Genomic DNA, 13,062 nt, shown 5'->3' with positions numbered 1-13,062 from the left:
ACAGTTGCTCAGGTACTTCAAAAAAAAAGTGGAATGATCATTGGGAAATGATTTTGAGACAACTGGGCAAAATACCGTGGAATAGAAAGTTCAGTAGTTTATTTGCCATTTTTTATTTTACTGTTAAGTAAAACCATGTGGCTACAAAAGAGTTCATTACCTGTGAATCTTCAACATTTGGTGTTGAACGAGAGCTAGAAATTTCTCAGACTAACAGGGATAGGGATTTTGGAGCTATAAATTGTCTTTTTCTTATAATCCCAACAATAATTTTGTGACATGCCAACTGGTGAGGAAAACCGTAAACTACACTCCTTTGCTGGCATATGGTTAAATCACACCCTGCCATGAGTTCCTATGATGACTTTAACACCTCAATGCTACCTGGAATGCTCACCAAGTACACATACAGTCCTCACAACAATCCAGAAATGTGCTATCATTTTGTACTTTAGTCTTATCATGCTGCAATGTGAAGCAAAAAACTTTAAAACAGCAAAATTCTTCTAAATTGAAACTAGAATTGGTCCCTTATTCTTCACTACAAGCATGCTAAGTTTATAGAATACATACAGGTATCCAGACCATCTTTATTTTCTACTCTAGCCCTGTTTCATTATTATCTAAATTATATAAAGGCAACTATAATAAAATTTTGTGCCTAATTTTCCTCCCAACCTCCATTAAACCAAATTGCTATTATAGATATTATATTATAGAAGATTATCAGTGATTTAAGATTTAACTTTTCAATGATCTAAGAAGGGTAACTTTTTAAAGGAATAACTATTACTTTTCTATAGGAAAGAATAGTTTTACCCTGCTGGGGTTGGGTGTAGTGACACTCAATGGCAACATCTCAAGTGTAAAACAAGGCACATAGTCCTGAACCAAGTGAAAGGGAGTTAGCCAAGGCAGAGATGGAAATACCCAGGTGTAAATAATTCCCTCAGTTCCCTACAAGCACTTGTGAGTCTCTCTCTTTCTCTATTCTACGAAAGTTTCCTACTTCCCACTAAGAGGGCAATGGAGGAAACACAGATCAAGTGACTAACACAGAGCTTCAGAATTATGATTCTTTCATCAAATCACACACAAGAAAGAATCTAAGAATCTATGAGAGTAGGGGATCCAGGTAGAGGGGGAGAATTGCATGCAAATAGCTCAAGCCAAATTAAGAATATGTAGAGGGAAAAAAGCAATTTCTCCAAAACAAAGAAGTCCTAATCTAATATAAAACTCAAGGTTCTGTGAATTGTAAAATGATCCCACAGATAGTATTGACCATTATGATTCTTCCTCACATTTTGCTCCTGAAATCATAAATAATGGATTACATTGAATAAGTTAAACTGAAAGCATAAACAGGTTAAACATAAAATAGATTAAACTAAAAACATAAACAAATTTAAGCATTAATAAAGTCATCCAAATTCAAATACATTCTTTCATTTTCTTCCTTTTCATTTATAAGGACTTGTGTGCTTTCCTCTTTGAATAGACTATTTTTTAAAATGGACCTTTGTTTCTTTAAGAGAAAAGGCATGGTCATTTCTAACCATATAATTTTACAGCATTCTAGAGTTGTAAAGACACATATCTTCATTTTCAAGTCTATTTTATTACATCTATAAAGTGTAAACTACCAATGACCATTCTTTGGATTAAAATGTACTGGTACTTTTAGAGTGCTTTGATTGGTTGTAGGATAGGGACAGAGTGAAAGTAGGACAGAGTTTCAGCCGCACAAATGAACAATGAGACCTACTCCTCTTCCTGTAACCACCATCATCGTGATGGAGGAACTACAAAATAAACAAGGACAGAAAAGGCTCTGTGTTTACGCTTAGCATCAGATTCCATGGGATCCAATGTGCTGGAAAGGGTAAGTGGAACCTGAGTTCTTCTAATAGTCTAAAATAACAGCTCTTACCTAGGATGTCTTTGTGTCGACTCTTTCCTATTGTACAAGTGAAAACTCTTCCTGTTCCCTCTTGTGGAACATATTTTCTTATGTTTGGGAAACCTGGCATCAGAAAACGATAAAGGGAGCAAATTAGCTCTTACACTTTTAGGGCTTAAAACAAGAATATTTTTTTAAAAAATTTTGTTATTTTTAGTATGACGGGAGAGGTGACGTTGATATCTTCCAGTTGGATAAATCAGATGTTAAGGAAATGTGGTCTGACATGGCTCATTTTCTCTAGTACTCCCTCCAAAGGGAGACTTTCCAATCTAATTTTTTTAAATATAGTAGCCTTAAGCCATTCTGAAACGTTTACAATGTTGTTAGTTTATTTTGATTGACAGTGAAAATTCTTGTAATAGCATGCAAATAGACATACATCTTAGCTTTATGCAGTAGTATTCAGTGAATAAAACAGTACGATTTTAAAGTTATATCTTTACTCACCTAGATTTATATGTATTGAACTCAAGGTACAGTTGCTTTGCAAAGCTGGGAGGGACTTAAATTGATGAACCCAAGTACCTCATTTTACAGATGAGGAAACTAGTGTCTTAGAGCAGGCATGATTTGCCCAAGGTCACACAGACAGTAAGTGATAGATCCACAATTTGAACTCCGACCCTCTGACTTCAAATCCTGTACCCTTTCCACTGCATAGCTTCATACTACCTAAATTTTTCATATCTGAGATATATGGGGATTTTTTTTTCTGCAAAGCACAAAATAAAATTATTTAGAAATGAGTTGATAAACTTAATCAATGTACATGATCAAAGGGTCAGAGCAACACAATTTAACTGCCTAGTGTAATCAAATAGACCAAATATAGCTATTTAATTTATGTTATACAGACTTAGCCAGTCATTTGGATTTAAGTGGATTTAAAAAGTTTTTAGAAGCATTTATTCCTCCAGTTCTATGAAGAGGAATCTGTGATAAACTGGATTTGGTGTTAGAAGGTATGAGTTCTAATCTTTGGTTCTAAAATATCCATGGTTCTATGATAAGTTATTTTAGATCATTTCAAGTTTGTTTGGTGTTTTTTTTTTTTTGCAAACTAGGTAATCAGATATTAACAAAAAACATACAAATTTAACTATGTGCAAACGGTATGGTGGTAAGGGAATAATTTTGTAATGACCTAATTGCTAGTAAAAACAAGCTAACAAAACAGCAGGAGAAACAGTGTCCATCTGCTTCCCTCACTCCAGGGGCCAGGTCAGATTCGTAGTACTTCAGGATACATCCAGGGATTCTGATCCAATCCAAACAAATCTTAGGTTATTCTCAGTCTTGACGTTAGCTTGATTCCATATCCATTCTGGTTTGTTTTTTTAGAAACAAACTTAGAGATAAGGAGACCAGATATTATTCTACCCTACGGTGACAGAAATCTCTAAGATAGCAAAGAACTGGTCTGACTTCCCAAAGGTCTTCTGAAATGGATCTGACATGGGACTAAATTCTTCCCAATCTCTCTGGAATTTCCCCAAAAGTGAACTGCCTTCTGCCAAGCAAGAAGTATTAGGGGCATTGGTAACCCTAATATTCACCCAGTCAGGTTTGCCATATCATAATACTCCCATAGCACTGTTATTGTTCAGTCATTTCAGTCTTATCCCCATTTGGAGTTTTCTTTGCAAAGATACAGGAGTGATTTGCCATTTCCTTCTCCAGTTCATTTTACAAGTAAGAAAACTGAGGCACACAGGGTTAAGTGACTTGCCCAGGGACACATGGCTAGTAAGTGTCTGAGACTGGATTTGAACTCTGGTCTTCCTGACTCCAGGCCTGTCACTCTATCCATTCCACCACCTATCTGTTCTATTCATAATATTAGCAATCTTTATTTTTGTCTAGTTTGTTATATTCAATAAATTTAATAAGGAAATTCTGGTTTTGGACTCACATAATAAATAATATTCTTGGCATAAAGAACAATTAGTAATTAACCAATTACGACATTGCTGTTCTCTTGTCCTCACTAATCATTTATATGATAAGGTACTTTGCCTTTATCAAAGCTACCAATATCCATTAGATAAAATGCATTAAATCTTCACACTTGAATTTAAGAAAAGGGATAAAGTAAGACCATGTGGTCTTAGAGAACATCAGTTTCTTTCAATCAAAAGGCAAAATGGAAAGCAAATAGACTCCTAATGAACAGGAATTGGTAAAATAGATTCATCTCTCCTTTAAAAGAAAATGAAAGGGGGAGGGGAGAAGAGGGAGAGAATAGTAATGTAGACTTCAACAGAACTCTCCACAGCTCAGGAACAGCCCTTTATTGCTCTATCTGGTTTCCCCTTACCTCACATAGTGCCAACAGTAAAATCTCAGCATTCTCCACCTAAGGGAGTATTGCAGAGAAGAAAATGTGCTAGATTTGGACTCAGAGTACCTGTATTCAAAATCTGGCTCTTCCAATTATGTAAGGTCAAGAAAGTTACTTAACCTCTCTGGCCCCAGTCTCCTCCTCTATAAGAATTTCTAGATCTTCATTTCCTATAGGATTGTGGTTGAAATCCTCCATCCATCATTATGGCTGCTCTCTCTCCTTTCTCTATTTCTTTTGTAGTGGCATTGAAGTTTCAAGGATACTACTATTTCAGATACAGTTACAGTCCCTTTCTAGTGTTTGAGTCAGTATACACTAGAGATTTTCATACCGAACTGCAATCATCCATCTCCAATGCTCACAACACCTTAGTCACTTTCAAAAGGGGTGCTATACTTGTGTTGTTTGATCATTTTCTCTGCTAATTTCAAACTTAGTGGCTTCCTATCCATTTCTTTGAAGTATTCTTTTAAAAAACCTTAAACTGACTTACAAAGGAAGATTATGAGTACCTTTCATTGGATCCTTTTTTTTTAATCCACTCAGTTTTAACTTAGTTATGTCTTTGTTTCTTAAAATTTATTATTTATTTATTTGTAGCATTCTGTTTTTTAAATTTTGAGTTGCAAATTCTCTCCCTCCATCCCAAAACCTGCCCTACCCCCTAAGAAGGCAAGCAATTTATCAATTATATGTGCATGTAAAATGCGTTTATATATTAGCCATATTGCAATATTAGCCATATTGCAAAAAAAAAGCAATAAAAATAAAGTGAGAAAAATATATTTTAGTTTGCACTCATTGTTCATTAGTTCTCTCTCTGGAAGTGGATAGCATTTTCTCATCATGAGTCTTTTGGAATCATCTTAGATCATTGTATTGATCAGAGAAGTCAAGTCTTTTACAATTGATCATCAATACAACATTGTTATTATTGTGCACAATGATCTCCCGGTTCTTCTCACTTCACTTTGCGTCAGTTCATAGTTCTTGCCATGTATTTTTTTCTGAAACCACTCTCCTGCCATCATTTCCCACAGCACAACTGTATGCCACAACTTGTTCAGTCATTCCCTGACTGATGAGCATCAACTCAATTTCTAATCCTTTACCACCTTAAAAAGACCTACTATAAATATTTTGCACATATGGGTCATTTTCCTTTTTCCTTAATATCTTTGGTGTAGAGACCTAGTAGTGCCATTGCTGGGTCAAAGGATATAGATAGTTTTCTAGCCCTTTGGGCATAGTTCTAAATTGTTCTACACAATTGTTGAATTAGTTCACAATTTAGCAGCAGTGCAACAGTCTACTTTTCCCTTCATCCACTTCAGCATTTATCATTTCTGATAGATATGAGTTGGTATCTCAGAATTGCTTAATTTGTTTTTCTCTAATAATTAGTGATTTAGAGCATTTTTTCATAAAAACTACTAGAGGAAGTTTAGATTTCTTCTTCTGAAAACTGCTTGTCCTTTAAACATCTATCATTTGGAAAATGGCATTTATTTTTCTAAATTTTACTCAGTTCCCTACATATCTGAGAAATGAGGCCTTTATTAAAGAAACTTTCTGTAAAATTTTTTTTATATTACTTCATTGGCTATGGTATCTTTCAGCATAATGTAGTTTCCCCAGTTATTTCTTCTAATCAGATCCATTTTTGCTTGTACTTCAGTTGAGGTTATGATAGCTACCCTTGCCTTTTTTTACTTCAGCTAAACCATATTAGATTCTGCTCTAGCCCTTTATTTAATTCTACATGTGTCTTTCTGTTTCAGGTGTGTCTCTTGTAAACAATATTGTTGAATTTTGGTTTCAATCCATTCTGCTATCCACTTCCATTTTGTGGGTGGTTCAGGACTATGCACCTTGTTTTACACATGAGATGTTGCCATTGAGTGCCACTACACCCAACCCCAGCAGAGTAAAGCTATTCTTTCCTATAGAAAAGTAATAGTTACTCCTTTAAAAAGTTACCCCTCTTAGATCATTGAAAAGTTAAATCTTAAATCACTGACAATCTTCTATAATGTAATATCTACAATAGCAATTTGGTTTAATGGAGGTTGGGAGGAAAATTAGGCACAAACTTTTATTATAATTGTCTTTATATAATTTAGATAATAGTGAAACAAGGCTAGAGTAGAAAATAAAGATGGTCTGGATACCTGTATGTATTCTATAAACTTAGCATGCTTGTAGTGAAGAATAAGGGACCCAATTCTAGTTTCAGTTTAGAAGAATTTTGCTGTTTTAAAGTTTTTTGCATTACATTGCAGAATGATAAGACTAAAGTACAAAATGATAGCACATTTCTGGATTGTTGTGAGGACTGTATGTGTACTTGGTGAGCATTCCAGATGGCGTTAAAGAGGTGTTCAAGTAATCACAGGAACTCATGGCAGGTTGCAGTTTAACCATATACCAGCAAAGGACTGTAGTTTATGGCTTTGTTCACCAGTTGGCATGTCACAAAATTATTGTTGGGATTATAAGAAAAAGACAATTTATAGCTCCAAAATCCCTATCCCTGTTAGTCTGAGAAATTTCTAGCTCTCTTTCAGCATTTGGTGTTGATGATTCACAGGCAATGAACTCTTTTGTAGCCACATTCACATTCAGAATTATGATTGCTGTGTATTTCTCTCCTTTCTATTTTCTTCTATTTATTCTCCTCTTTCTCTTTTTATCCTATTCTTCCTCTAAAGTCTGTTTTGCTTTCCATGTAGGGTAAAATAAATATTTATACATCATTGAGTGTGTATATATATATATATTCTTTCCTCTTTGAACCAATTCCAGTGAGAGTGATGTTCAAGTAATGTCCACCACCTCTCCCTATTTTTCCCTTCACTGTAAAAGTTCTTCCTTGTGCATCTCTTTTATGCGACAAAAATTTCCCTGTTCTACCTCTCCCTTCCCTCTTCTTCCAGTGCATCTGTCTTTCTCACCCATATATGTTTTTTACATAATCCCAACATTAGATAGATAGCCTGTACTTGTATCCTCCATGCAGACTCCCTCCAACTGCCAAAAATATGATAAAGCTCTTAGGAGTTACATGTATCAAACTCCCATATAGGCATATAAAGAGATTAACTTTACTGAATGCTTTATGATTAGTCTTTCATATTTACCTTTTACACTTCTCTTGAATCTTGTGTTTGGATGTCAAATTTTCTATTACACTCTGGCCTTTTCATCAGGGATGCATCAAAGACTCTTAATTAATTAAATGCCCATTTTCCCCCTGAAGGATTACACTCACTGTTGATAGGTAGGTTATTCTTGGTTGTAATTCTAGTTTCTTTGCCTTCCAGAATATCATATTCCAAGTCCTCCACTCCTTTAACGTGGAAGTCACCAGATTGTGTGTGATCCTGACTATGATTCCAGTACATTTGAATCGTTTCTTTCTGGCTGCTTACAATATTTTACTCTTTCACAAACAACTCTAGAATTTGACTATAATATTCCTGGTAGTTTTCATTTTGAGATGTCTTTCAGGAGGTGATCAGGGGACTCTTTCAATTTCCATTTAGATCCTTTGGATCTAAGACATCAGGATAGTTTTCCTGAATAATATCTTGAAATATTATGCCTAAGCTCTTTCTCTAATAATGACTTTCAGGTAGTCCAATAATTCTTTAAATTTTCTCTCCTTGACATATTTTCCAGGTTAGTTATTTTTCTGATGAGATATTTCACATTTTCTTCTATTTTTTTATTCTTTTGACCTAGTTCTATTGCTTGTTGATGTCTTATATAGAGTCATTAGTTTATACTTTCCAAATTGTAATTTTTAGGAAATTATTTACTTCAATGAAATTTTGTATCACTTCTGTCCATTTGGCCAATTCTACTTTGTATGGAGTTCTTTTCTTCAGTAAATTTTTGTGCCTCTTTTACCATTTGGCCAATTCTGTTCTTAAGATGTCCTTTTTAAGTTTTATGCCAAGTTACTAATTCTCTTTTCATAACTCTCTTGCGGCACTCTCATTTCTTTTCCCAATTTTTCCTCTGCCAATCTGATTCCATTCTTTAATTGTTCTAGGAGTGCTTGTTGGGCTTTTGTCCAATTAATATTTTTCTTTGAGGTCTTGTTTGTAGCTATTTTCTTAGCACTGTCTTCTAATGAGTTTATGTCTTGGTCTTCCTCACCACCATAGTAACTTTTTATGATCAGATTCTTTTTGCTGTTGTTGTTCATTTTTCTAGCTTGTCTCTTGACTTTGAACTTCTTATTAAAGTTGGGCTCTGCTCACCTGGGGGTGATAAAGCTCTTTCCCAAGTTTCAGGTTTTTTTCTTGTTGCTATTGTCAAAGTTAGTTCTGAGTGGTCTGCAAGTTTTCAGTGCTTCCAAGGTGGTGTGATGTGGGGAGAGGTGTGTTCAGTGCTCTTCTGGTCTACATTCTGGTCTTTACCCAAGAAGAGTCCCTGCTTCTCTGCAGCCACAAGAGCTAACACTATTCTCAGTCTTGAAACTGAGACAGGGACCCCCATTATCCTACAGCTACAAGTGCTCATGCTCCTCCTCTCTTTGGAGTTGTGACTAGGGTCCCTATTACCTTGTGGCAGACCAAAAGTGCTCCTCTCTGCCCTGGAACTCTGACCCCGTACTCAGTATGGGCAATAGAGTCGGCTGCACCTTTTACCAGCAAAGGGTCTCCTATACTCTCTTTCTGACAAGGTGTTAATCTTCTTACTGTCCCTGGATTGAGAGCTCCTGAAGCTGTTGCTGCTGTGGCTCCTGCCACTATTACAGTCACTTACCTTCTGGTGCTCTTTTAAAGTTGAATCAATTATCATGTTTTTCCTAACATTATTTCAACTTATGATCATAGAATAATAGATTTATAGATAGAAGGGTCCATCTAATCCAAACTTTTCATCTTTATAGGTGAGAAAACTGAGGTCCAGAGGAGTTAAGTGATTGGAGTAAGACTACAAAATTAGTAAATATCAAAATCTGAACTCAGATCCTCAAAATCCAACACTCCACTGAGTCCAGGAAAATTGGTTGACATTGCTAAGCCCTGCTTCCATTGCTTTTTAATGTGTACTTCTTAATGCTATACTTTTAAGTATACATTGAAATACATTGAAATTTCTTTTCTATATTTTCTTTATATTTAATTTTTAAATAAATATTCTGAGTCCAAAGAAGAGAGCCAAACATTTACATAAACTCAAAGTAACTCCATTTAGACCAAAACTTAAGAGATACTTTGAGCTTAATTCTTAATTCTCCTCTCTCAACCCTCAGATTGAATAAATGATTAAATTTTGCTGATTCTATCTCCACACTACCTTTCCCTCTAATCTCCACCTCTACTCCCATCTCCACTTGCAGTAGCTCCCTAATTAGTCTACAACTGCCTCCAATATTTTCCTTCTCCAAATTTTCATTTACTCAGAAGCCAGATTTATATTCCTAAAACAGCAAAGCTATGACTTTGTGTTATAGGATCAATATCTATCCAAGTTTTTCAAGCTCTCCCTCTATTGTAAGGCAGGCTAATTCTTACCCTAAAAGTCAAGGAAACTATCCCCCAAACTTGCCTGGCCTAGTGTGCTAAGTTTCTAACTGCTTAGCTCTTGACATAACTTCCTGTTGATCTCAGATCATGTTGTAATGATTTCCTAACCACTTAATGGGAAAAAAATAAGCACCTTCCCTTGAAAGGTTGGGCCCTTCAAATTTGAGATAACGAGACTGTTAACTATTCATCACATCCTGCCCTGCTGATATGACACATTTCCATATTAAGATGAAAGGAGCCTCTACCAGAATTAAACCTGTATCCTTATTGAGTATCCTTTCAGTATCAAAGCTCAATATTTCTCCTTTTGTTAATTATTAACTACAAGGGTTTCATTTCATTGGAGTCAGGCCTAATACATAAACAGCATGTCACTTCCTTACAAAAATGTCTCCAGTTGCTCTCTGTTGCCTTTAGGATAAGAAATCCTTAGACTGGCATTTAAAGTCCTTCACAGTCTGGCTCCTTATCTACCTTTCTAGTCTTATTTAATATTAATTCCTTACCCACATTTTCCTCTCCAGTCAAAATGACCCAATAGAGTTTCCTCATATTCAATATATTTCATCCTCTGCCTCCATTGATTTGAATCAGTAGTCCTTCAGGTCTATGATGCATTCTCTTCTCATTATCTTCTCCCAAAATCCCTAGACCCTTCAAAATCTCAAACTTGTCTAGGGCCACTTCCTATACAAGGCTATTTCTGATTACTCCTATTACAGAATTCTCTCCTTCTTGATATTATCTTGGATATATTTTGCATTTACATATACATGTGTATCTTCATTCCCCACACCCTGACTCCAGAATATAAGTTACATGAAAGTTTTTGTTTTGCCTATACATATTTAGAGCCTTGCTTCAGTATTTGCTCAATAAATTTTCTTTAAACAGAACTGAATCAACTCATCACCAGACAGGGCACATCTTTTTCATGGTGTGGACTTGTACAGAGTAATTGGATATCTTTCTCTGAGGTATATAGTATTAAATCTGACTAAGAAACATTAAACCAGAAAAGCCAAACCTTGGCTCTGTTCTGTCATGACCTGAACCTCATAAATTCATTTTGACTATAGATCTTCTGCTGTCTAAGCCCAATCTTATAAGCCAGGGCCATGATGAACTAAAATTGTTCAGCCCAAACTTCTCTTTTTCCAATTATTTTTATTTCATCCAAAACAATTTAACAAGAATTTATTAAGTGCCTATGATATACTAGGCCATGTGGAGGTTTCAGAAATGCAAAGAAAAAACTAAAAACATTCCCTGCCTTCAAGGAGCTTACGTTCTACTTGGAAGGTGTAATATTTAAACAGCTAAGTAAATACATGATAACTTGAAGAATGAAAGTACTGATAACTAAGGATATGTAAGAGGTACCACCTGAGCTGGCCCTTGAAGAAATCTAAGGTTTCTAGGAAATGGAGATAAGAAAGAAGTGCCTTACTGGCATGGTAAACAAAAGATGAAGGAGCCACTTCCAGAGCAGAACACGTATCCTTTGTGACGATCTTTTTCAAAGACATGGAGGAAGAAGATGAGGATAAGTTCCCACCTAAGTTTCCCATTATAGTTCAACCAGTGCCTTCATAGTGAAAATTAGATTCAGATTAGCAGGTTCTCTCATGAGTTCTTCTATCTTTGAAAGAAGGTCGAATGACTTTCAAATTCTGGGAAATTTTCCTCATGTTAAAAGTAAATGAAAAGTGTAACTTGACTCTTCAGTGTATTGAGTTGGTTTATGGATACCTGTGTTGCCATGATATGTTGAATTTGGAATAGAGAAATGTCTACTGATTCTTTTCCAGTGACTTTTCTTTTATGTTTTTTAGAAAAAGAGGAACTATTCCAGAGTGTGTTGACCCAGGTTGCTGAGCAATTTTCAAGGTAACGTGCTTTAAATGCATATTTATATACATATATGAGTGACAGATTTTATGAGTGTCATTCATGGACCAGCCTAGCTAAGTCTGAGAGAACTTCGGGTGGTGAAACTCACAGCAACTTTGAAAGACCATCTTTTAAGTCATATACAAATTGCAATGTGTGTCATTGATGAGTGTCTGCAAGGACAAAATGAAAGATCAGAGTTATATATGTATATCCAGTATGATATATTCTTAGAGAAATAATTTGTTTGAGTTAAGATGCCAAAACTGATGAGGGTGGGGGAGGAGAAGGAAGAGAGGAAGTTAAGGAAGATGAGGTTTTTTTTCTTTTTTTAAAAAATGGCAAAACCTAAAGCTTGGCAGTTATATCATCACTGAGGCTCCTGTTACTACATAAAACACCTTACGACAGGGTCACTCCTTTATTTTAACAATTAGCCTCTCTTGACTAAGATAGACTCCTTTTAATCCAAATTCTACTTTATTTAGAACAATACTATAATGTTTCCAGTATACTGCTGATGTTTGTGGCAAATTTTCTTCCACAACTGCTAGATGACCGTGAAAGTATGTGTGAAGGTTTTAAAACTGATAACTTACTTGCATTTTAAAAAATGTTACATTGCTAAGTTCCCAAAGAGAATCTAGAATTTTTTGTTCAATCTGAGAAGTTTGACACTGATCCTAAATTTAGCACTTTCACCATCCCAAATATGGAGCAATAATAGAAGTGATCAGACAGCATAGTTCCAACAAGGCATAGCATACAACCATTGTGATTCAAAAGAGAAACATTAATGTAAATGCAATATTTTAATTTTTTCTCCAGTTAGATATAAAAACAATTTTAATATTCTGTTTTCAAATTTTGAGTTCCAAATTCTCTCCCACCCTTCCTCCCTCTCTCCCACCAACCCCTGCCATTGAGAAGGCCAGCAATTTGACATAGGTTATACATGTATAGCCATGCAAAATACATTTCCATGTAAGTCATGCAATGAAAGAAAACATAGCCAAAAACTAGAACAAGAAAAATAAAGGGAGTAAAGAAAAAGTATTTTCTATCTGCACTCAGATTTTAGCAGTTCTTTCTCTGGAGATAGGCAGCACCTTTCATCATAAGTCCTTCAGAATTGCCTTGGATCATTGTATTGCTAAGAATAGCTAAGTTATTCATAGTATATCATCACACAATACTGTTCTTACTATGTACATGTTCTCCTGGTTCTGTCTATTTCATTGAGAAAGTAATATAAACACATAAATTCTATTTTTCATGAATTAAGAAATTCTTATCTGATTTGGGATAGTTTT

At 35.2% G+C, this 13,062-nt stretch overlaps 1 protein-coding gene across 8 annotated transcripts in view; it reads left to right on the top strand.

Moving 5' to 3' along the window:
- Nucleotides 1-13,062, top strand: part of PDE9A (phosphodiesterase 9A) — a 169,770-nt gene that overhangs the window by 76,818 nt on the left and 79,890 nt on the right. For 5 of the 8 annotated variants that reach the window (XM_072614866.1, XM_072614868.1, XM_072614869.1 and 2 more), the window contains one exon: nucleotides 11,692-11,746. In XM_072614866.1, coding sequence (XP_072470967.1) covers nucleotides 11,692-11,746 — 55 coding nt within the window. Of the gene's footprint in view, nucleotides 1-1,604; nucleotides 1,886-11,691; nucleotides 11,747-13,062 lie in introns of those variants that run through there. The other 3 variants (XM_072614870.1, XM_072614873.1, XM_072614874.1) reach the window with 2 other exon arrangements.

The sequence above is a fragment of the Notamacropus eugenii genome, chromosome 5, assembly GCF_028372415.1.
Source record: "Notamacropus eugenii isolate mMacEug1 chromosome 5, mMacEug1.pri_v2, whole genome shotgun sequence".
Taxonomy (NCBI): Eukaryota; Metazoa; Chordata; class Mammalia; order Diprotodontia; family Macropodidae; genus Notamacropus; species Notamacropus eugenii.
This window is presented reverse-complemented; position numbering and strand designations above follow the sequence as displayed.